Source organism: Myodes glareolus, chromosome 3 (genome assembly GCF_982192425.1).
Source record: "Myodes glareolus chromosome 3, mMyoGla1.1, whole genome shotgun sequence".
NCBI classification, from domain to species: Eukaryota; Metazoa; Chordata; class Mammalia; order Rodentia; family Cricetidae; genus Myodes; species Myodes glareolus.
The window spans coordinates 36,607,612-36,629,292 of record NC_142028.1 but is presented as its reverse complement, the minus strand read 5'-3'; the positions used below and the strand labels follow the sequence as shown (position 1 = coordinate 36,629,292).

At 45.3% G+C, this 21,681-nt stretch overlaps 1 protein-coding gene across 7 annotated transcripts in view; it reads left to right on the top strand.

Moving 5' to 3' along the window:
- Nucleotides 1–21,681, top strand: part of Atg7 (autophagy related 7) — a 222,967-nt gene that overhangs the window by 13,204 nt on the left and 188,082 nt on the right. For 2 of the 7 annotated variants that reach the window (XM_085686871.2, XM_085686865.2), the window contains exons 1-4: nucleotides 965–1,608; nucleotides 15,745–15,911; nucleotides 16,406–16,460; nucleotides 19,770–19,887. In XM_085686871.2, the coding sequence (XP_085542997.2) occupies nucleotides 1,553–1,608; nucleotides 15,745–15,911; nucleotides 16,406–16,460; nucleotides 19,770–19,887 (396 nt within the window). In that variant the 5' untranslated portion in view covers nucleotides 965–1,552. Of the gene's footprint in view, nucleotides 1–963; nucleotides 1,609–15,744; nucleotides 15,912–16,405; nucleotides 16,461–19,769; nucleotides 19,888–21,681 lie in introns of those variants that run through there. The other 5 variants (XM_085686869.2, XM_085686870.2, XM_085686864.2 and 2 more) reach the window with 4 other exon arrangements.

Below are 21,681 nucleotides of genomic sequence, written 5' to 3'. Positions count from 1 at the left end.
CAGGCACACTTCTGCTCCTTTGAAATAGGTTTGGCCTTTGGAGTAGCTGCCTTCAAGTCTGGGGTTTACTGCCTAAACAAGAGAATGCTAATGACTTGATGTCTCAAAGTATTAAAACAAGTAACTGTTGTAGCTGTCCTTTGTATCATGTTAAAGTAGGCCTTTTGTCTTCTTCCCCCTTTTTGTATTGGGGGTATAAAAGTGTGTGGAGAATTCAGCATTCAGTATTCTCTGAGTTGCTCTCCTCTTACTACCGTTGTCTTAGTGATTCTTTCTTATCTCTGTTCCTCCTACTTAACATTTTTCTAATCCTCATGCCCCACCCTGGTAAGTGGTATACTTGTTGAAAATGGTGCCCAAGCAGCCTTTGATTCCTACCTTGGCCTTCAGCAATAGCCCTCAATGTTTTGTTTCTTTTTTTTGTTCCGTTTGTTTTTGTTTGTTTCTTGTTTCGAGACAGGTTTCTCTGTATAGCGCTCTATTCTGGCAGAAATTTCAGTCTCTAATGCATATAAACAAACAAGATTTTTCAACTTTTCCTAATTGTGTGGTGTATATATGTGGTCACGGAGGCCAGAGGAGGACACCGGGTTTCCTGCTGTCTTTTTCTCCTTGCGGTGGGGTCTCCATTTAACATGGAGTTCACGGTTTTGCTGACTGGCCTGCCATGGGCTTCTAGTGTCTACCTGTCTGTCACCTAGAGCTGGGGTGACAGCTGTGTGTGAGCACACTCAGGTTTTTAGGGGGAATCTGGAGGTCCCAACTCAGCAAGTGTTCCCACCACTGGGCCCTTTCTCCAACCCCTGGTTTTGACATTTTTAAAGGATTGTAGCAAGGGAGAATAATATATGACAGAAACTATTTGTGGTTTGCATTTTCTAGAATATTTACTTCCTAGCTGCTTCAGGAACAGCTTTCGGACCCCCACTGTGGCTGGTACAGCATCCTCTGAGCAACATCACTTGACAAATGATCCTCAAAGTGACGCTTGAATGTTTCCACTAGTGGGAGGCATGAGCAGCCCAATTTCTGTCTGGACCGCTCAGCAACATTAGTCATTTTGTGTTGCTTTTGGAAATTGTCTTACAGTGTGTCTTCTGAGCACTGGACTTTGAGTGATATCTGTGCTCTGGCCTTGAGTTATGTCTTACAGTGTGCCATCTGCGCGTGGACCTTGAGTGATGCCTTACAGTGTGTCATCTGCACGTGGACCTTGAGTGATGCCTTACAGTGTGTCATCTGCGCGTGGACCTTGAGTTATGTCTTACAGTGTGCCATCTGCGCGTGGACCTTGAGTGATGTCTTACAGTGTGTCATCTGCGCGTGGACCTTGAGTGATGTCTTACAGTGTGTCATCTGCGCATGGACCTTGAGTGATGTCTTACAGTGTGTCATCTGCGCATGGACCTTGAGTGATGTCTTACAGTGTGTCATCTGCGCGTGGACCTTGAATGATGTCTTACAGTGTGTCATCTGCGCATGGACCTTGAGTGATGTCTTACAGTGTGTCATCTGTGCTCTGGCCTTGAGTGAAAACAAGAGCACATATTTCATGTCATCTTTTGTCAAGCATCTTCTGTACTCCAGACACTGCTCAGCTGAGAAGAGGTGAATGAGACAACCTTCTCTTTTTAATATTAAAAAAAAATTTTAGATTTATTCTCCTAACATTAAAAAATTAAAACATGGCAGATAAAAGATTCAGTTTTTAGGGCTGGAGAGATGGTTCCGGGGTTACAAGCTCTGACTGCCCTTGCAAAGGACCTGGGTTTGATACTTTACACCCACATGGTGACTCACAACTGTCTGTAACTCCAGTTCCAGAGCTGCTCTTTTCTGGCCTCCCTGGACACCTGTATCTCATAATAAAAACACACAGACTCACGTGCATATAAATAAATATTTTTAAAAATCCTAAAGATTCAGTTTTAAGCAATTTTCAGTCTTTAAAGTCTGTTTTTGTACCAGGTGGTGGTGATGCATGCCCTTGATCCCAGCACTTGTGGGGCAGAGGCAGGTGGATCTCTGAGTTCGAGGCCAGCCTGGTCTATAGAATGAGTTCCAGGACAGTCAAGGCTACATAGTATGACCCCATTGATAGGAATTTTTCCTAACGCGAGCTCTCTGCAAATGCAAAAATCCCAATCAAGCCAAATCAGAACAAGCCAAATTAAGAAATAGCCAGGTTTAATGGGATTCCTGTGCTCTCGGTGGCCGTGAGAGAACTGGGAGGCCGCAAACGCGACCACCTGTTTCTCCTTTGGGAGCTATCTTAAATACCCTGTGGCATGCTGGGATTTGGAGTGCAGGCCAATACAACTCTCAGGCCTGGGGGCTATGCTCCCAACTTAACACCCATCTCCAAAACCAAAAAGAAAAAAAAATCTGGTTTTGGATTTTTGTTTTCTTTTTCTTTCTTCTTTCTTTCTTTCTTTCTTTTTTTTTTTCTTTAGGATTTTTCAACATCGTTTTAGTGTATTAGTCAGGGTTCTCTAGAGGAACAGAACTGATAGAATGAATATATCATTTATATGAGATTTATTAAAGTGACTTCTAGGCTCTGGTTCAGCTAGTCTAATGACTGTCTACCAACAGAAAGTCTAAAACTCCAGTCGTTGTTCAGTTCAGGAGACTGGATGTCTCAGCTGGTCTGCAGTATACTCTGGAATCCCAAAGAAATAGACTCTAATGCCAGTGAGGGAATGGACCTGCCAGTGAGAGCAAGGGAAAGCAGGCAATGAGCCAAAGCTTCCTTCTCTCCATGTCCTTTACTTAGTCTTCCAGCGGAAGGTGTGTCCCAGATTAGAGGTGGATCTTCCCATTTCAAAAGACCTGGATTAAAGGTAGATCACCCATTTCAGTGATTAAGAAAAATCCACCACAGATGTTCTCAGCTGCTTAGGCGTAGTTAATTCCAGCTGCGCTCACTCACGCTGACAGCCAAGCACAGTCATCACAGATAGTCTCCAGCCTTTACAAAGGGTAGAGAATTCTTCCATCTGACACAAATCTTTGCCAGAGTCTTCTCTTTTCGCTCCCATCAGTGGGAGCGCAGGATGGCAAGGTGCTGGTGTGGTCAGCTGGGATGGCACTGATGACCGTGCTGGGTAACTCCTGGCACAGGCAAAGCCTACCCCATCCGTGACCGTGTTACATGGTGTTAGGTTCCTCAGAGGTCTGGCTTGTCCTAATGCTAACAGCAAATTTCTCCTCTGTTACTGTCGTGGCTACATTCTCCTGCCACACAGTGAAGCCCAGTCACATCCCTAAAGAAAGCAGGGTCTTGTAGTTTGCACATAATTTCTCAAAAACTAAATGAGCCAGAGAGAATGATTGAAGCCTGTGCCTTTTAATGCTCTAAGCACAACGGTTATTGCCTTCAATTTTTTTTTTCTAGAACCCTCTCAACAGCTTTATTGGGGTATAACTGACATTGCAAATGGTCTCTTGCATTCTCAAGAATGCAAGTAGTCAGCCTGCTGACCTTCCCAGTCCCTAAAGTATAGAATGGCTTCCTTTTTTATCTCTGGACTCCTCTGGCCCCAGTAGAATTCCGTCTCAGTGCCCTCAGCAGGTCATCAGAGAGCATTGGGAAAATCAGTTGAGCCTGAGTTCAGGAGGAAGTCGTGGACAGCTGATTCCTTGGAGGATTCTGGTGAGGTTACTTTCCTTGTACTGCTGTCTGCTCCTGGGCTAGCCTCCTCTTATACTACGTGATGACTCTGGCCCTGGCAGTTTCTGTCCTGTATGTGTTGCCTGTATTGGAAGGAGATTAACATACAAATGAGAATCCAGACGCTGGTTGTTGGTTAGCTTACAGGGACTGGTGGACCGAATAAAGATTCTGATAAGAGATTCTTTCCATCAGGCCCGACAGCACAGGGAGAGACAGGGAGGCTTTGGAGCTGGCAGGCACGGATCCTTTCTGCCGCTTCCTCACTGGGTGGCGCTGGGCAGGTTGCTTAACCTCTCAGTGCCTCATTTACTGGTCTGTAAAGGAAACAATGTAACTGATCCTGGGTTGCCATGGAAAGGGTGGGTACAATGTTTATTGTAGTTCTTGGTGTTTGACAGAAGGAGCCTCCAGGGAAAACACTCTTCACTGACCATCATGAGTTTTTGTAAGGGAACTGGGGAGATAGTTTAGTCAGCAAAGGTCAGTCATAAGTACCCAAGTTTGCTCCTTAGAACCCATGTGAAAATACTGGGCATGGGCTAGCAAGATGACTCAGCAGTGTGAAGGCGCTTGCTACCAAGTCTGATGACCTCAGTTCAATCCCAGAACCTTCAAGGTGGAAGGAAAGAACAAATTCCTCAAAATTGCCCTCTGACTTCCTCACGTATGGCATGGCATGCTTGCATACCCTATCGCCTCCTATTTAAAAAATAACTTAAAAATAAATGCTTGGCACAGTGGCAAGCGTTTATAGTCAAAGTGTTGGGCTTCCAGCCAGTCTAGCCTCTGAGCTGCAGGCAATGAGGTGGGTGTTGTTCCTGAAGATGACCGCTGGGTTGTCCTCTCATCTCTATGCACACACACACACCAGCACACACATGCCCACACACCTTTTAAAGGGCGTCCCATGCTGTAATGGAAGCTCTTATCTGTGGGACCAGGAGCCATTGCATCCCAGTGACTGTGGGTGTTAATGAGAGCAGGATAGAAGACTAAGTAATGAAATGGGATTTTCCCAGCAAGATTTTCTAAGAATCCCACAAAGGCCTCTCAGGTCAGGAAACAGCATGCCAGCATCTCCAGAGTAGCGCCAGGTGTCTTCCTACATCACCTGGCTACTGGCCACCAACCTTGGTCTTTGTCCCCTGCATCAGAACACATGGGACCCAGGCAACTCAATTGTTAGATGATTTATTATTATTATTATTATTTACTTTTATCTGTGTTTATTGTGTGTGAGTATAGTGCCCTCCGGGCCTCAGATCTCCTTGAGCTGGAGTTACAGGCAGTTGTGAGCTGCCATGTGGGTGTAGGAACTCAGCTCCAGTCCTCTGGAAGAACTGTCCATGCCCTTAACCACTGAGCCATCTCTGCAGCCTCATGCACCTCCTTTTCCTGAAGCTTGCAGAAAACCAGGTATGGTGGTGCACTCCTGTAATCCCAGCACTCTTGAGGCTCAGACAAGAGGATCGAAAGTCTATAGACATCCTGGGCTACATAGTGAGACCCTTGGGTGAGCCTTTGTCTGTGCACGATGTTGGCCTTTGTGATCAGTGAAACTCACCAGTTATACAGGGGAGGGATTATTCTTCCCCACCTCCTGTCTTCTGCTGTCTTTTTCCCGGTTTTCTCAAGTCCTGTTGAGAATGTTCCATTATGCATACTGGGCTCTGGTACCTAAGTGTACTTTTAAGTGGGCAGAGCATACAGAGCTCTGCCTCTGGAAAGCAGCTGCCTCTGGGGCATTCAGCAGCAGAGTGACCCAGCCCAAGCCATGGGAACATGGGAACACTCTCCTGTGGTGACTCTGAGTTCACAGCTGTTCCCAGTTTTCTATTAAAAGCATTTTAGAGAGTCGTAGGCATTATCATCCAGCGTACAGAAGATTCCTGCGGTGTCCTTTGTCCTTGCTCTTTAAGGTCCTGGAACTCACAGAAATCCTCCTGCCTCCTTCCCTGTCTCCCCCCCTCCCCCATGCTAGAATTAAAGGCATGCACCACCACACCCATTCCCTTTTTGGTTTGTAATTATTAATGGATATTTATTGTACATATTAATGGTTTACTGTACCTCAATACATGCAGATGTCATGCTTTGATACCCATTTTTTCTTATGATGCTCTCTTACCCTCCCTTCCCCCATCCCTCCCACCTCTTACCCTTCCTTCCTTAATAGTCCTATTTCTTTGTTTAATTCCAGCATTTGCAGCTCAGAGGAAACACATGCTAATTTGTCTTTCTCTCTCCTTTAACATGATAACTTTTAGCAAACGGTCTGATTTCATTTTTTTCTACAGTCAACTAACACTCCATTGTATATCTATACCATTTGTCTTTAGCCATTCTTGTGCTGAAGAACCACTAGGCTGATTCCAACGATTGATCGATGTGTACAGTGTTGAACATCTGATATCTCTTGTATATAAGGTCTTAGAACCCTTTGGGTGTATGCCCAAGGAACAGTATAGCTCAGTTATTTGCTAGTTAGTATTTTAGTTTTTTGAGGAATCCTGTACTGTTTTCCATAATGGCTGAACTACTTATATTTCTACCAACTGCGCATATTGGGTTCCTTTTCCCTAAGTCCTTGCCAGCATGTGTTGTTGTTGTGTGTTTTTTGATTGTCATCTATTCTGACAAGAGATAGAATATCAATGTATTTTTTTAATTTGGATTTCACTAATGGCAAAAGATGTTGAACATATGTTTTTGTATATTTGTTGGCTGTCATACTCTGTTGAGAACTGTCTGTTCAGTTTGTTTGCCCATTTGATGGTTGAATAACTTGTTGATTTTTACTGAAGTTGTCACATATTCTGGATAATGAAGCCTCTGTCAGATGCATGACCTGCAAAGTTCTCGTCTTCTGTAGGCTCCGCTATAGTGTGGTTGCTCTTGAATTTGATGCAACCCCATATGTCAGTTCCCAAGTTTCAAAACTGAATCATCATCTCAGTTAATGCAGAAAACGGCATTTATAAAATTCAATATAGTCTCTTGATTGAAAACTCAAGAAAGCAGACAGAGGGCAATTGCAGCTCAGAGTGGAAAAGGCAGGATAGGACAAACCTGTCAGACTGAGGAGCAGGAACTGGCCGCAGTGCCTCGGAGGACAGAAAGGATGAGGTTCTGTACTCGTGTCTCATTCAGTGCTTGAAAGTTTAGCTAGAATAGCCATGAAGAGAAAGAAAGAAAGAAAGAAAGAGAGGGAGAGAGGGAGGAAGGGAGGGAGAGAGAGAGAGGGAGAGAGAGAGAGAGAGGTTGAGAGAGAGAGAGAGAGAGAGGTAGAAACAGGAAGGGAGAAGTCAAATTATCCCTGATTGCAGATGGCAGGAGTCTGCTGTTAGAAAATCCTCATGACTCCGCCAAGACTCTTAAAATCCATAAACAAATCCAGCAAGGGAGCAGGGTACAAAATCAATGTTAAAAAAATCACTAGCTTTTCCATGTGCTAGTAATGAACTCTCTGAGACAGAAATGAAAGAAAAAAACCACATCACTACTCAAAACAAAATAAAACCAGAATAAACCCAGCTGAAAAGGTGAAAGACCCCCACCATGAAAAGTAGGACATTAAGAAACTGACATTCGACAGTGGAAAGACTTATAGTGTCCATGAGTCAGCACAACTAATAAATACTGTTTTCAAATGGCCACAGCACTGGAGCGGTGTGTAGATGGGCTACAGTCCCCGATAAAATACCCACATTACTCTTCATGAAACTAGAAAAAAATCCTAAAACACATATGAAGGAAACTGGGTATGGTAACGGTACCTGTAATCTCAGCACTGGAAAGGCAGATGCAGGAGAATTGAGAGACTGAGAGATTGAGGAACTGGGCTCACACAAAATAAAACAAGTTTATGTGAAAATACAAAAGACCCCATAGAATCAGAACAATTCTGAGCAAAATGAGCAATGCTGGAGTCACCACAGTATCTAATTTTAAAATAGCTATAGAAGCTGACCATGATGGAGCATGCTTTTAATCCCAGCACTCAGGAGGCAGAAGCTGGCAGGTCTCTGTGAGTTCAAGACCAGCCTGGTCTACATAGAGAGTTCCAGGCCAGTCAGGGCTACACAATGAGACCCTTTCATCTCATTTTATATCTCTCTCACACACACACACACACACACACACACACACACGCGCGCACACACACGCGCACACACACCTCATACTATAGTACAGAGTTGAAGCAAAAGCAGCACAACCTATTGTAAAAACAGTTATGTAGACCAGTGAGATTAAAAACAACAACAACAGGAACTCAGAATTGAATGCATGCAGCTATAGCCATTGTAGAATTGATTCCTGAAAAAGGCACCAAGATCAAATATTGAAAGAAAAGACAGTCTCTTCCACAAATGGTGCTGAGAAAACTGGGCATTGGCATGTACAAGACAGAAACCCAAACCCTCTGTCTAACACTGTTCGGATGTGAACTCAGAGGGCTGGAGAGATGGCTCAGTATTTAAGAGCACTGGTTCCTCTTGCAAAAAAACTCAGGTTCCCTTCCCAGTACCCACATTGTGCCTCACAGCCATCTGTAACTCCAGTTCCAGGGGATCTAGCACCCTTATCTTGCCTCCAAGGGTCCTGTACACATATGGTGCGTAGGCATTAATCAGGTACACAAGCAAACACATAAAAGAATAAATCTTATTTTTTTAATTCAACTCAGGTCAAAGTCCTGAAGCTTTTAAAGTACTTGAAGGAAGACATCCACGTTCTGACTGAGGCAGCCATGTCCTCCATTAGCCCAGTAGCCCGTGCCTCTTATTTCTCCAGCTCACCTTCTTGGGCTCACCTTGGTTTCCTTGCCCATCATTGTCTTCTGTCTGACTGGGTAGTGGAGCACATGCCTTTAATCCCAGCACTAGGGAGGTAGGAGGATCTCTGAGTTTGAGGCCAACCTAGTCTACAGAGTTAGTTCCAGAACACCAGGACTACACAGAGAAACACTGTCTTGAAAAAATAAATTAAAAAAAAATTTAAAAAATGTAAAAAAAAGGAATGTCTGTCCTGTGTTTGTACTCCTGTCCTGATGGCAGCGCCACCTGTGCTCTCCCTGGCTCAGCATACTCGCTGCCTACAGGGCTTTCACTCGTTGCTTTTTCTGGTTTGTTTTTGCTGTGCTGGGGATTGGGTCCAGGTTTCACTAGTAGTAATCACTGTACTCCAACCTTGGCCTTGTTGTCCCTTGAACCCCACAAGAGATCATGTTTGGTCACCTTTCCTAAGCGTCCCCAGGGTGGACCCCCTCTTTCCTGTTTTCATTTCCTCTGCCCTACTCAGTTCCTCATCAGTGCAAAGCCCTCGGTCTGCAATGGGGATGGAGCCTAGGGACTCAGGCTTAGCAGACAGGCAGCCTCCTGCTGACAGAGCTGCATCCATGCCTCTGAACTGACTTCGTCATTCACAGCCCTTCGCTGCTGCAGGTGTGTGGAACTCTGTACCAGCTGCTAGCTCCATCCGAGATTCTCCAACTTCGTTCACGGCTCCTTAGGTTCCTGTGTAACCAGTCAGATTTGTGCTGCTGTACTTGCTCAGGCCTCCGCTCTGGGGTGACTGGTCTCCTCCACTCCTATGGGAACCAATCCTCTCCCATTTCCTTGGACCCACTACCCATCATCCCCCATACTTAATCTTTCCAGGCTCCTTGGTGTCCTGCTCTTCCACCCAGGCTTTCCTGTGGTCCTGCTGGCACCCAGCCCCCACCCCCGCAGTCTTACCCCTTGATAGTCTTGATCTGCAGACACAGATGCATTCTTTCAGCCACTGTTATCTGAGCCCCCATTTCTCCTTCTGAAATCCAAAAAGGCGGGGAATTGAGCATCTCAAAAACTTTGGCAGAAACATTGTGCAAAACCACTCTGGATGATGGGAAAGTAGTCTTTATATGTTTTATTACTTATTTATATTTCAACTGTCTCTCTGTGTCTGAACCACATAAATGCAGGTAACTGGAGGCCAGAAAAGGGTATTGTGTCCCCCTGGAGCTGCAGTTAAGGGCAGTTGTAAACCATTAACATGGGTGCTAGAATCTGAACTCTGAGCCATCTTTCCATCCCCCCTAAATCTTCTTTAAATAGAAAATTATTTGAATTAATCATTATGGTCACAGGGCCTGGGAGTTACTAGCAAACATAAAATAAAACTATTTCATTTCATATATAGACTTATCTCTCTACTAACAACTTCAGTTTTATGAGTTTACTGAACACATCTTTCCTAACAGTCTAAATGCCCTTTGGCCATAGTAATAACTGAAGTGAATGCCTCCTTGCTATCTAAAATGCCACTTATTTGGTAATTCCTGTAAATGATACTTCATCTCGTAGTCAAGACACATTCTAATTTTCCCAAACCAGAGTCTTCATTATGATTTGCATGGAGAATACCAAATACTGCATTTTATATCTTGCATGAAATAGTGGCCATGGGCTAGCGTTGGGGTGCAATAAGATCTGTTTCATGTAAGACAGTCATCCTTGAAAATATTCTTAACAGGTCAAAAGTTGAGTCTTTCCTAACTTTGAAGACCAAGAAGGCCTACTTTTTTTTTTATTCTGCATTGTAAATAAGTTTCTTTAGTATTCCGTTTAAATGCAGTCAGCCCAACCCTTAAGTAGCAAAGTATGATGAGCTTTCATTTGGGCCTGACAGATTCAGACTTGTGCATCATGAAAAAGATAGGGGCTGGAGAGACGGCTCAAGGGTTAAGAACACTTGTTGGTCTTACAGAGGACTTGAATTAGATTCCCAGCAGCCATACCGAACAACTCACAATCACCTGTAACTCCAATTCCAGGGGATTCAACACCTTCTAGCCTCCGTGGGTACCTGTACTCAGGTGTTACTCCCCCACACAGACACATGCGCATTATTATTCTAGATTGTTCTAATCTCTAAGTGATAAAATTATATGTATACTACAAGAAATTTTTTTCAAATAAATTTCTTCATTATTTATTATCAGTAAATGTTTGATTTCTATATCTATTACATATCTGTTGTATTATGCATGTTCCCTGTTGCTGTGCTAGAATGTGCTAGAATGGGAAAACTGGAGGAAGAAAGGAAGGGTGTGTTCTGACTCATAGTTCCCGGATGTAGTTGATCATGGCAGGGAAGTTAAGGAACCTGTAGCTTGAGGCAGCATTGTATCCACAGTCACAAAGTGAAGAGAAATGGATGCCGATCCTCAGTTCTGTTTCCTTTTCACTGGGCGGGGCTGTGCATATTTAGTGTGGATCTTCTCATCTCGATAAGCCCAGCCTAGAAATTTCTTCCCAGTTGTGTTCAGGGGCTTGTCTCCTAGTGATTCTTGATCCTATTGACAGTTAGTGTTACAAGTCTACTTCTTATCAACCTGAGATGCAAACACATCATCTTTAAGCTATAACCTTCTACTTGGCCTCACAGACCCATGGTCACCATCCTGCAAAATGCAAAGTCTGTCCATTTTAGGAGGTCCCCATAATCTTTAACATTCCTTAACATTCTGTTCAAAAGTTCAAAGTCTAAAATCTATTCTAAGACTCAAGGTGGTGTCTTAACTGTGAGGATCTATTTTTAAAGTTAAATATCCCTAATATCCACTGGCACCAAGTGAACATTTCTATTCCATAAGGGAGGAATGAAGGCATGACAGGAAAAAATCAGACAAGACAAGACTGAAACCCAGCAGGATTGAAAACCAGCTCCTGCAGCTCCATGTCTGGTGTCTGGAGCTCACGATGCTTAGGTAGCCCTCCACTGCTGGACTGGCTCCCATCCTTTCGTACGCCTTCTCACACTGAGCATCTCACAGTCCTGGCATCTCCATCACTCTGGTGTCTCCATTGCAAATTAGACACTTTCTTGACCTCTATGACCCTCTAGAACCTTGACGTAAGCCCCCACGAACCCCCTAACCATTTCATCTTTCATGCTTTTAAAACCAACTTCCAAGTTCTTCAGTGAGTTCAAGGTGTAGACTGGCCACCATGGCCACAGTTACGACAGTCCCTCTGTGTTATGTTCCCAGGGCCCTGATGAGAGCAGGGGACTCCTTCCCTCTCAAGTGAGTTTGTATTCACAGGTTGGAGCCCTCGGGACTATGTGTCCTTGGGTGGTCTTTTCTGTTGTCTTGGTACAGAACACAGGTTTCTCTTAAATGGTGCCAATACACTTAGTGATACAGCTGCTTCTCTGTACCCTCTTGGTGGGCAAACCTATCCTCTCACCTCTCTCTCCCACATATCACATTTTGGAAAAATACTTTTCTCCCTTGGCCACTGAAGATCTGGATACAAGCAGTTAGTGGTGACCATATTATGACCTGAGCGCTGTCATGTCATTAATCCATTGCTTTTGAGTCCAGCTTCACTTAGGTTCTCAGGACATGGGCAGAATGAAGCTGATTCTCTGCCAGAATGCAACATGAACGATCTGTGTCACAGTTCCCAGCTAGAGCTCTTTTCCCCACTGAAAACTCATGACCTTGGCATACATGCAGTCTGCGTGTATCTCTTGGCATTCTGACTTCCAGACTTCCACCAAAGCACCCAGAAGCTCTGCTTACAGCAGTCTTGGGCTTTTCCAGTGCAGTGTTTCAACCCCTTGAACATTCATTCCTCACCCCAGTTCCAGAGGCCCAGGAACCACACAATCAGGCTTGTCACAGTGAAGACCCCATTTGGGGGACCAATATTCTGTAGTACGCTTTCTCATTACTGTAACAGAACACCTGACAAAGGCAACTTAGGAAGGAGGGTTTGTTTGGCTCACAGCTGAGTCTGCAGCTGCCCTGATAACCAGTATTAGTCATTTTACCTGGGCATCCCGGTTGTGTGAAATTTTCTCAAATGTACAGTGCCTGTAAGAAGAAAAAGTTTAAGAATCCTTGCTATATAGAATATTAAAGGGATTTGCAAAGGCTTTAAAGTAGACAGTCTTCAGTTCTCGTAAACCAAAATCATTGTACCACCTGTTTATATTTAAATCTCTATTTAAAAAATTCTACAAAGCCTGTTTTATAGAACTTTTCTAAATTTTATATAAAAAGCGAAAAAAATTATTACTGAGTTCAGTTTGTTTCCTAATCCAGATTTGGAGCAGAGTTAAGTAAGTCACATTGTAGGAAACGAGAAGCTGTTTGCTGTTACTGAGGAACATTATAAATACCAATAAAAAGCAAGTTGTCGAAAATGTGTGGTTAGTCGCCTGCAAGCTGTGGTTGTATTCTTAGGCTATTTAAAAAGCTATCACTACATCCCTCTAACTTCCTCTAAAGCTCCATCATCCCCCTCTGGCTCCCTGTCCTCATTTTATTTCTCATAATTAGTAACTACCTGATTCCAGTCAGTGCTGCACATGTGCCCATGGGGGTGTGGCCACCCACTGAGGCATAAGCTATCTGAAGGAGAGTGACTCTTCCTTTCTCAGCAGCCACCAGTCACCAGTAGCTTCTCCGAAGGGGTGTGGCCTCAGGGACTTCTCCAGCATCCTGGAACTTCCTGTGAAACCATAGCACTCCCACCTCAGCATCCCTAGTGCTGGGATTGCAAGCATTTTACATGGGGGAGGTTTTTCTTATTTAAATATTCATGTAAAACAATCAATCTCAACAGGGTGTGGTGGCGTAAACCTTAAATCCCAGCACTTGGGAGGCAGAGACAGGTGGATCTCTAAGAGTTTGACGTCATCCTTCTCTACACAGTGAGTTCTAGACGAGCCGAGGATACATAGTGAGATGAGGTCTCAAAAAAAGGAAAGTCAGCCTTTAGAAGATAGTTAATTCATAACATTTTAAATAAAATATTTCAGATTTAGGTCTTGTCATAAAATTAATTTTCTAGCTTGTAGAATAGAATAGCTCCTAGTCTATAAATTAAGATTAATTTCTAGAAATGCATAGCATTCCTTTCTATTTCTAGAAAATGCAGAGGCTACCTAAAAGTGGAGTTGTCAGCTCTGGGGTATAAAAACCAATATGAATGCATGCCTGTATAGCTAAGTGCAAATAATAGGAAACAGGTGTGCTTTTGACCAGAATCTAGGAAAAATCGTGACAATGTACTGCCTATTATAGAGAGTATGTAGGAAATAACCAAATGATTCAGACCCCTGTTGGGTAAGTCAGCCCATGTGGGTGGCCCAACATCTAGGAAGTGAAGGTAGGCGACTCTGAACCCGAGTCCTTCTTTAAATAGAAACACAGCCAGGCACGGGCAGAAACAGATCTTTGGCAAGCAAGACTGTCGCTAAGTTGACTTTCATTTTTCCTTTGGAGCAGACAGCATAAGGATTTTAAATGTGTGCTGGTAAACAGAAGCTGTGCAAACAACTCACTGGAAAATTCCCACGTCTGCCGTGCTTAGGCTGCTCCACACTGCTTTCCTGCCATGCTATGTTCACCTGAATGTGAGCACCTGAATGGTGCACATGGATGGTGCACATGGATGGTTTATAGTATGGTACACGTGCATAGTCTAGACGAGTCGTTCACAGGCCTGGTGGATACACATTGTTCACAGGTGTGCACGTGGGTACTTCACAGTCCTGGTGCATATGCAGGGTTGCTGGCCAGGCCCCAGTCACTTGATGAGTTGAGCGGGGAAATAAAAACATTAAAATACATACTGTGGTGCGGAAATGCACAACTTCCGTGTACTTAAGAGATGCAGCAGTCCCCACCCCAGCACAGACCCGATGGGGAGGGAAAAAAGAGATATAACATGAGACTGTAAAGGAATTAAAGCTTATAGGAAGTGAACATTACCCGCCTCAGCTGCATTGCTCAGCACTGATCAGACAGGCAGAATTCCAACTTGACCTTCTAGATGGCCTTCCTCCTCTGTCCCTCCTTCCTTGCCTCTTCGTTTTGTTTTTCTTATTCTTCCCTCCCTTCTAACAGGGTCAGATTGGTCTTGAATTCACAAGGTAGCCAAATATGATCTTGAACTCTTGATTCTCCTTCCTCCATCTTCTAGGTGCGGGGGTGACAGAATGTGCTGCCACACCTGACTCAGATTGGCACATTCTGACTGGATGTTGGACTTACAGATTGTGCCAGTCTCCAAGGAGTCAGTCCCCAGCTGACTGATGAGCAGGGAGTCAAGGGCGGAGCCGAGGGTGCAGTTCAGGGCTCCAGTGCTTGCTTCAATTGGGAGGGAGCCTGCATGCCCACTTATCACTAGCACAAGATAAAAGGAGTCGGTGCCAGAAGGGCTGCTTCTACAAACTGCTCCTGTGAAGAAACCGAATTTGACAAATCTTCAGGATGTTTTCAAAGTTGTGTCTTAAGTAAGCCAGTCACTAAGGTTTAAGTTATGCATGAGTCCCCTTTAAGGGATCTGTGGTGTCAGTCTCACAATGACAGAGTGGTCTGTCCCAGTGGGAGCCTGGGAGAGGATCAGGAGCTGCTCTTTAAAGAGTGCAGAGATGGGCATGGTGGTTCATGCCTATAATCCCAGCACTTGGGAGGCAGAGGCAGGTAGATCTCTGAGTTCAAGGCCAGCCTGTTCTACAGAGAGAGAGAGAGAGAGAGAGAGAGAGAGAGAGAGAGAGAGAGAGAGAGAGAGAGAGGGAGAGTTAGTTCCAAGGCAGCCAGGTCTATGTAGAGAGACCCTCGTCTAAAAAAATTAATAATGGTGATGATAATAACAATAAGTAAAAATAAAAGGTGCAGAGCCCATTGTCAGGAGTCGGAACAGCTCCAGAGGTCTGTGATTGAATGTTAACTTCTGGGTAGAGTGTGATTGCAGAGTCTAAGAGCGTTGTCTTCGGGAGCCTATACACTGGAACTGCCACTGGCTAGTTGTTTAAAGAAAAGATTTAGTTATACATTTATTATATGTATGTGTTGAGTCTGAGCGAGTTTATGTGCACTGCTTTCATGCAGAAGTCAAAGGATTGGATCTCCTGATACTGGACCTACAGGTAGGTGTAAGGGTTCTGGGAACTAAACCTGGGTCCTCTGCAAGAGTAACAAGTGCTCTTAGCCACTTAGCCATTTTTCCAATCCCAATGAGTTTGCTTGACTTAAGCTCTATTTTTTGTTGTTTTCGTTTTGGTAGACCGATAAGAGCCGTGGCAATGGGGGACCCTGGACTGTCCAAGCTGCAGTTCGCCCCCTTTAATAGTGCCCTGGATGTTGGCTTCTGGCACGAACTGACCCAGAAGAAGTTGAATGAGTACCGCCTGGACGAGACTCCCAAGGACATCAAGGGCTATTACTACAATGGTAGGTGGTTCCTTGTGTTCTTGGCTGTCTTCTGTGGCAGCAGCACCCTTACTTGTTGTTATTACCTTTAGAGTGCTGAGGATGGAACCCAGACAAGAAACATGCTTGTCTTTTATATCCACAGTCTCTTAACTTTTTTTTGTCTTTCTTGACATTTGCCCAAGTCACTTTTAAATATTTTCTTTTCACTCTGGGGGAAGAAAGAGGAGTGGTGAAATTCAAGCTGCTATAGCTAACACTGCTCAGCTAGCTCCCAGGGTGTGTGGGGGATTCTCAGGGTATACTCTGTATATCAGTTACAAGTCCCTTCCTGTCCATCTCTCTCAAGATCCACTGTTATCTGTGCACATGCTATCTGCATACCACGGGTCAGCAGACTCAGATGGGCACCTTGGGCTCAGTTCTCAAATAGTAGGACATGACTGGCCATAGATGTTTTCACATGGGTACTACCATTCTGGCTTGCCACTGAGATATGACAATCCTTCACACAGGTGACTCTGCTGGCCTGCCTACCCGCTTGACATTGGAGTTCAGTGCTTTTGACATGTGAGTATTGATTTGTGCAGAGTCCAAAACCCTACTTGCTTTGGGCAAAGAGTGAGTGTTCCCTTGAGCAGGCAAGGAAGCTCCTGGGTGTGGAGTCAGTGCCTCGTACTGAGACTGTCTGCTAAATTAGTTTATCAGGGGGAAAAAAATGAGTCCTTTTCAGAGCCTTTCCCGTACCTCGTACTTTCTAGATTGATTGGAGGTCAGATAATGACCCTCCAGATCATCATTATAGAATATTTTATGATTCTTTATTAGTAACTCTGTTTTAAAGATTTATTTCTTTTATCTTTTATCTGTGAGTGTTTGCCTGCATGTATGTCTATGCACCATATGTGTTCAATGCCCATGAGAGCCAGAAGAGAGTCTTAGGTCCCCTGGAACTGAAGTTACAGATGGATGCGAGCCACTGTGTGGATGCTGGGAATCAAACCTGGTCCTCTACAAGAGCAGCCAGTGTTCTCTAACTGTTGAACCATCTTTCTAGCCCTTTAGAAATGTTTACAAATCACGTTTTGTTTATTATTGTGAGCGTGTGTGCATGCACGTGGGTGTGTGTTTATCATAGCACATGTGTAGAGGTCAGAGGACAACTCACAGGAGACTGTTCTCTCTGCCTGCACCATGTTAGCCCCAGTGATTGAATGTTGGTGGTTAGTACTGGCAGCAAGTGCCATCATCCTCTGAGTAATCTCACTGGCCCCTCTATTTTTATTAAATCTCTCAAAAGATTAATGTACTTTTATCTTTTCTCCCCATCAAATTGCAGATTTTAAAAGCATAACATAGATACAGAGCAATGTTAATGTTTTTTCTTCCCCCTTTGGAGCCTTCTTTTTTTTATAAAAAAAATATGTATTATTTTGTCTGCTTGTGTGTGTTACCACATGCATACAGTGCTCAGGGAGGCCAGAAGAGGATGTCATATCCCCTGGCACTGGAGTGACAGGTGCTTGTGAGCCACTGTGTGGGTGCTGGAACTCAAAATTGGGTCCTTTGCAAGAGCAGCAAGTGCTCTTAACTGCTGAGACATCTCTCCAGCCCTGCCCTTCACAGCCTTTTTTCTCCCTGCCATAACTGCCTATCACTAACTCATGCAGACATTAATCCTAGTAATTCTTGGTGGGAGCCTAGTCATATGTGATGTGCTCAGGTGATGCTAGGAGCCATCCTGGCAGCTCGGAAGTAGCTTCTGTCCCTCACAGCAGGGCTCTGTGATCTCTTGCACACCCCGGGAGTTAATGGGATATTTAAGAGTCCCTTCTTACACTGTGCTTGGCCCCGCCTCCTTCTCTCTGCCACAGCATTGATTTCATCTGGTGTGGTTCCGTCTGATGTGGGAGGCTGCTGAGCAGAGGCTCTGGCTCCTCTCCAGGCCCAGATTTGTCCAGCATGATTTCTCTCTCCTCAAGACCTTTCACACCGTCTAGATAAGGAACGTTCTTTTGGTGGAGGGCAGTGATGACAGACAGCTCGTGGCTCTCCAGGGAGGACTCTGGCCACTGGAAGATCTCCCCCACACCCTCACCAGGGCTTGGCATTTAAGATCTACTGGTGGCGTTTAGCAGAGCCATTGTTACCCACGTACCCCTCCTCACCTGTCCTAGACTGACATCTCCTTTCATCAGGCCTCCTGCAGCTCCTTTGTACACCACACATGGAAAGCTATCAAAAGATGCTGTGTCTCTGACAAGTGTTCTATCCTCAAGGTGATGAATAACAGAACCCTCTCTGTGTAAGTCCCACATGACAATAGCATTAAGCCATTAGTGACAGAAATATTTTTTAATGTTTAATTTAATTATTCATTTTATGTGAGTGAGTGGCCTATTTTATGTGCATTGTTGTTAGTTCTTTTGTTTGTTTATTTGTTTGGTTTTTGTTTTGTTTTGCCTGTATGTATGTCTGTCTGTGTGAGGGTGTCAGATCTTGGAGTTACAGACAGTTGTTAGCTGCCATGTGGGTGCTGGAAATTGAACCTGGGTTCTCTAGAAGAGCAGTCAGTGCTCTTAACTGCTGAGCCCTCTAGCCCTGTAGGTGAGTGTTTTGCCTAAATGAATGTGTATATACACCACGTATGTGCTTGGTGCCCACAGAGGTCAGAAGAGGGCACAGATCCCCTCCAGTTGGAGTTATAGATAGTTATGAGCCATCCTGAGGGTGCTGGGAACTGAATCTGGGTCCTCTGCAGGAGCAGCCAGTGTTCTCAACCATTGAGCCGTCTCTCCAGCACCAAGGTTATTTTTTTTAGACATCAGTGCTATACAAAATACAGGCTGATCACTTTAGAGACAGCAGATGTGTCCCTGCCCAAGCCTGCATTTAGAATTAGTTCATTTTCTTCCAATTTTATCTCTCCAATTTCTGTGGGGCTTTGAGGAAGTGTAGTGGGTGTGACTCATGTGGCTGGTGCCTGAGACTGACAGTAGTCTGGCTATCCTGCAATTTATCCCTGGCCCAGATGACGTAGCAACTGTGTGCAGAGCAGTGCAGTATGGGCCAGTTGGTGGGAGTTGCTGCCTGGCGCATGTGGGCTGGAGTCAGCCTTGGGTGGGTGGGGTGTACCCTGAGTCCGCTAGTGGGAACTGCTCACTCTGCTCTGTGATTGTGACTCCAGGTGTCCATGTTTGCTTTTTGTTACTGTGGTAAACAGCATGGCCAGAGACAATGTGGGGAAGAAAGGGTTTATTTCAGCTTACAGTTATAGTCCGTCATGCAGGGAAGTCAGGGCAGGAACTTGGAGACAGTAACAAGCAGAGGCCACAGAGGAATGCTGTTTACTGTCTTGCTCTCCACTGCTTGCTCAGTCTGGTTTCTTGGATCACCTTCCCAAGGGTGGCACTGCCCCTAGAGGTGAGCCCTTCCACATCAACAAAGAGAAAATACAATATAGACTCTAGGCCAATCTGATGGAGGCATTCTTCAAAGCAGGTTACTTTTTCTGACTGATAGCATGTTTCATGTTGGCATGAACTAACCATCACAGTAGCAGTTTCCTAAGGTCTAAGAGGGGAAAGAGTTGCTAGTTAGAATTCAGGCCCTTGGCAGTTCCTGATTCAGCCAGTTCCTCCTCACTTTGCTTATGGGAAAGAACAAAGATAAACTTTCTTTGGGAAGAATAGGAGGCTGACCGCTGAGGGCCAGGGGTACAGAGGGTCTCCAGGTAGCACTTGCTTTCTTATTTGTACTTGAACAAGGACCAGTGAAACGTTGGTCTGCTTTCCCAGTCAGAGGTGTCGGGGCTACTTGTCACCTCACGCTTCGTTTGGGGTCCCAGTCGTGCTGGGTAACTGTTTGTCTCACATCTAGGAGTGCCCCCACGCCTGCCCGCTGCTGCCCTGCCATGGGGACCCTGTACAACACCAACACTCTCGAGGCTTTTAAGACTGCAGACAAGAAGCTCCTTCTGGAACAGTCGGCAAACGAGGTTAGCTGCGCAGCCATAGTGGCTCCATCTTCTTTCCTGGGGTCGAGACAAGTGCACTGTGTCTACTCAGGCACACGGGTTTATCACAGAAACCGTCTATAAGAGATACATAGAGGGGCTGGTGAGTTTAAGAGCTTTTCTCAGAGGGAATACGGTCAACTCTTTCCTGTGGAGAAGATGTTTGGGGAAGACAGCCAGGCTCTGAGGTGGGGCTGGAGCTGGGGTTCATGCAGGGCTAAGGTAGGAAATGAGCCGGGCTGCTGGAGTCCAGGAAACATCTGGAACAGTGTGGCCTCTGAGAATTATGCTGCTGTGACCAAATGTACCTGGGGCTCTGTGCTTTGTCCCTTAGGAGGCTTGGCTGTCTGAGCTCAGCTCACAGGCTTACGCTTACAGGCCTCCAGTATTACCAGGGCAAACTCTGGTCAGTGCCAGATGACCTGTGAGCCCACTGAGATCTCTGGTGTTTCTGCCCTGTCAATCTTGCCCCTGTGTCCTCTGTCTCGGTGGTACCAAGTGCATGGGGTGGTTTGTCACCTGCTCTGTGCTGTTGCCTCTATCTGGGCCGTGATGTCTCTACCCACATGTCTTTACTTTGCCTCGTCACTTCTGAGGTGGAGGAGAATGAAAGAATGGGGTGGAGGGGTTGGTCTTTGCCTGTTTTCTTGTCTCATTTATTTGAGGGGTCTTCACACTAGTCTTAGAAAACAAATGGTCTCTTGTTTGCCATCGAATATAATCAGTACAGCTGCTAGCTGGTGACCCAGAGTGGCACCACTGGGTGTCTTATCTAGCGGAAGTGAGATCTAAAACTGAAGGTACATCTGCAGCCTGTCCACAGTAGCCAGGGTGCCCTGAGCAGGCGAGCTCACGTGGGAATAGGGTATATATGCACAGGGACCTTACCCACGAAGAAGTGCCATCTGTGACAATATGAGTAGGACTGGAAGGTCTTAGAGGAAGCAAAATGAGTCGGGCACAGAACGACAAGCAGAGTCCCACTCACATGTAGAAGTGAACGTATTCAATGCAAGGAGACTGTAGAACAGAAGGGTAAAGGCTGCGAGGCGGGGTGGGGGGGAGCAGGAAAAGCTGGAGAGGATGATTGGGAGGGACTGAGCAGTGAGGAGGGTACATCTAGCTCCCTCCAGCACCACACAGGGATTCTGTACAGCCCAATATCTCAGGGTAACTAGAAAAAAGAATTTGAGGATCCCTTCCCCATACACAAGAGAGCTATTTTCTCTGTTGTGGTCACTGCCCATCGTGTGGATATTCTACGAGTCAGTTTAATAAAAGACCTTTTGCAAGAGCCACACTAACAATAACCACAACAATATGGCAGAGAAACGTGACAGATGAGTCTTCTCTGTGTGGGTCTCTCGAAGTGAATGCAGCTCTAGAGAGTTGCATCAGGCCTTACTCCCTGAAGGGAAAAATTCAAACCTTGGCCAGGCTCAGATTTCTCCTATAGTCCCTACCCCACTCCAGCCAACTCATCAGAAAGTAGGGTCCACTGTCCCATGGTCCAGTGCCTCCAGGGTGGTGGATTCTGTTTGTTTTCCTCTCACACATGCATTTGCCAGCATTTGCTGTGGCTTTTGTAGCAGTTTAGTTTAGCAACTGAGCTCTGAGCATCTTGTGACCAGCTGGTGAGAGCCTGGCTTTTGTCCACAGACACAGCACTAGCCTAGTGTTCAGACGTGGAGGCCATTCTCCTTTTCTCATCTCTCAAAGCTCCAAACAGGCTCTGAGAAAGTCTCACTGTGGGGATGGGCGTGGTGGTATGGTGGT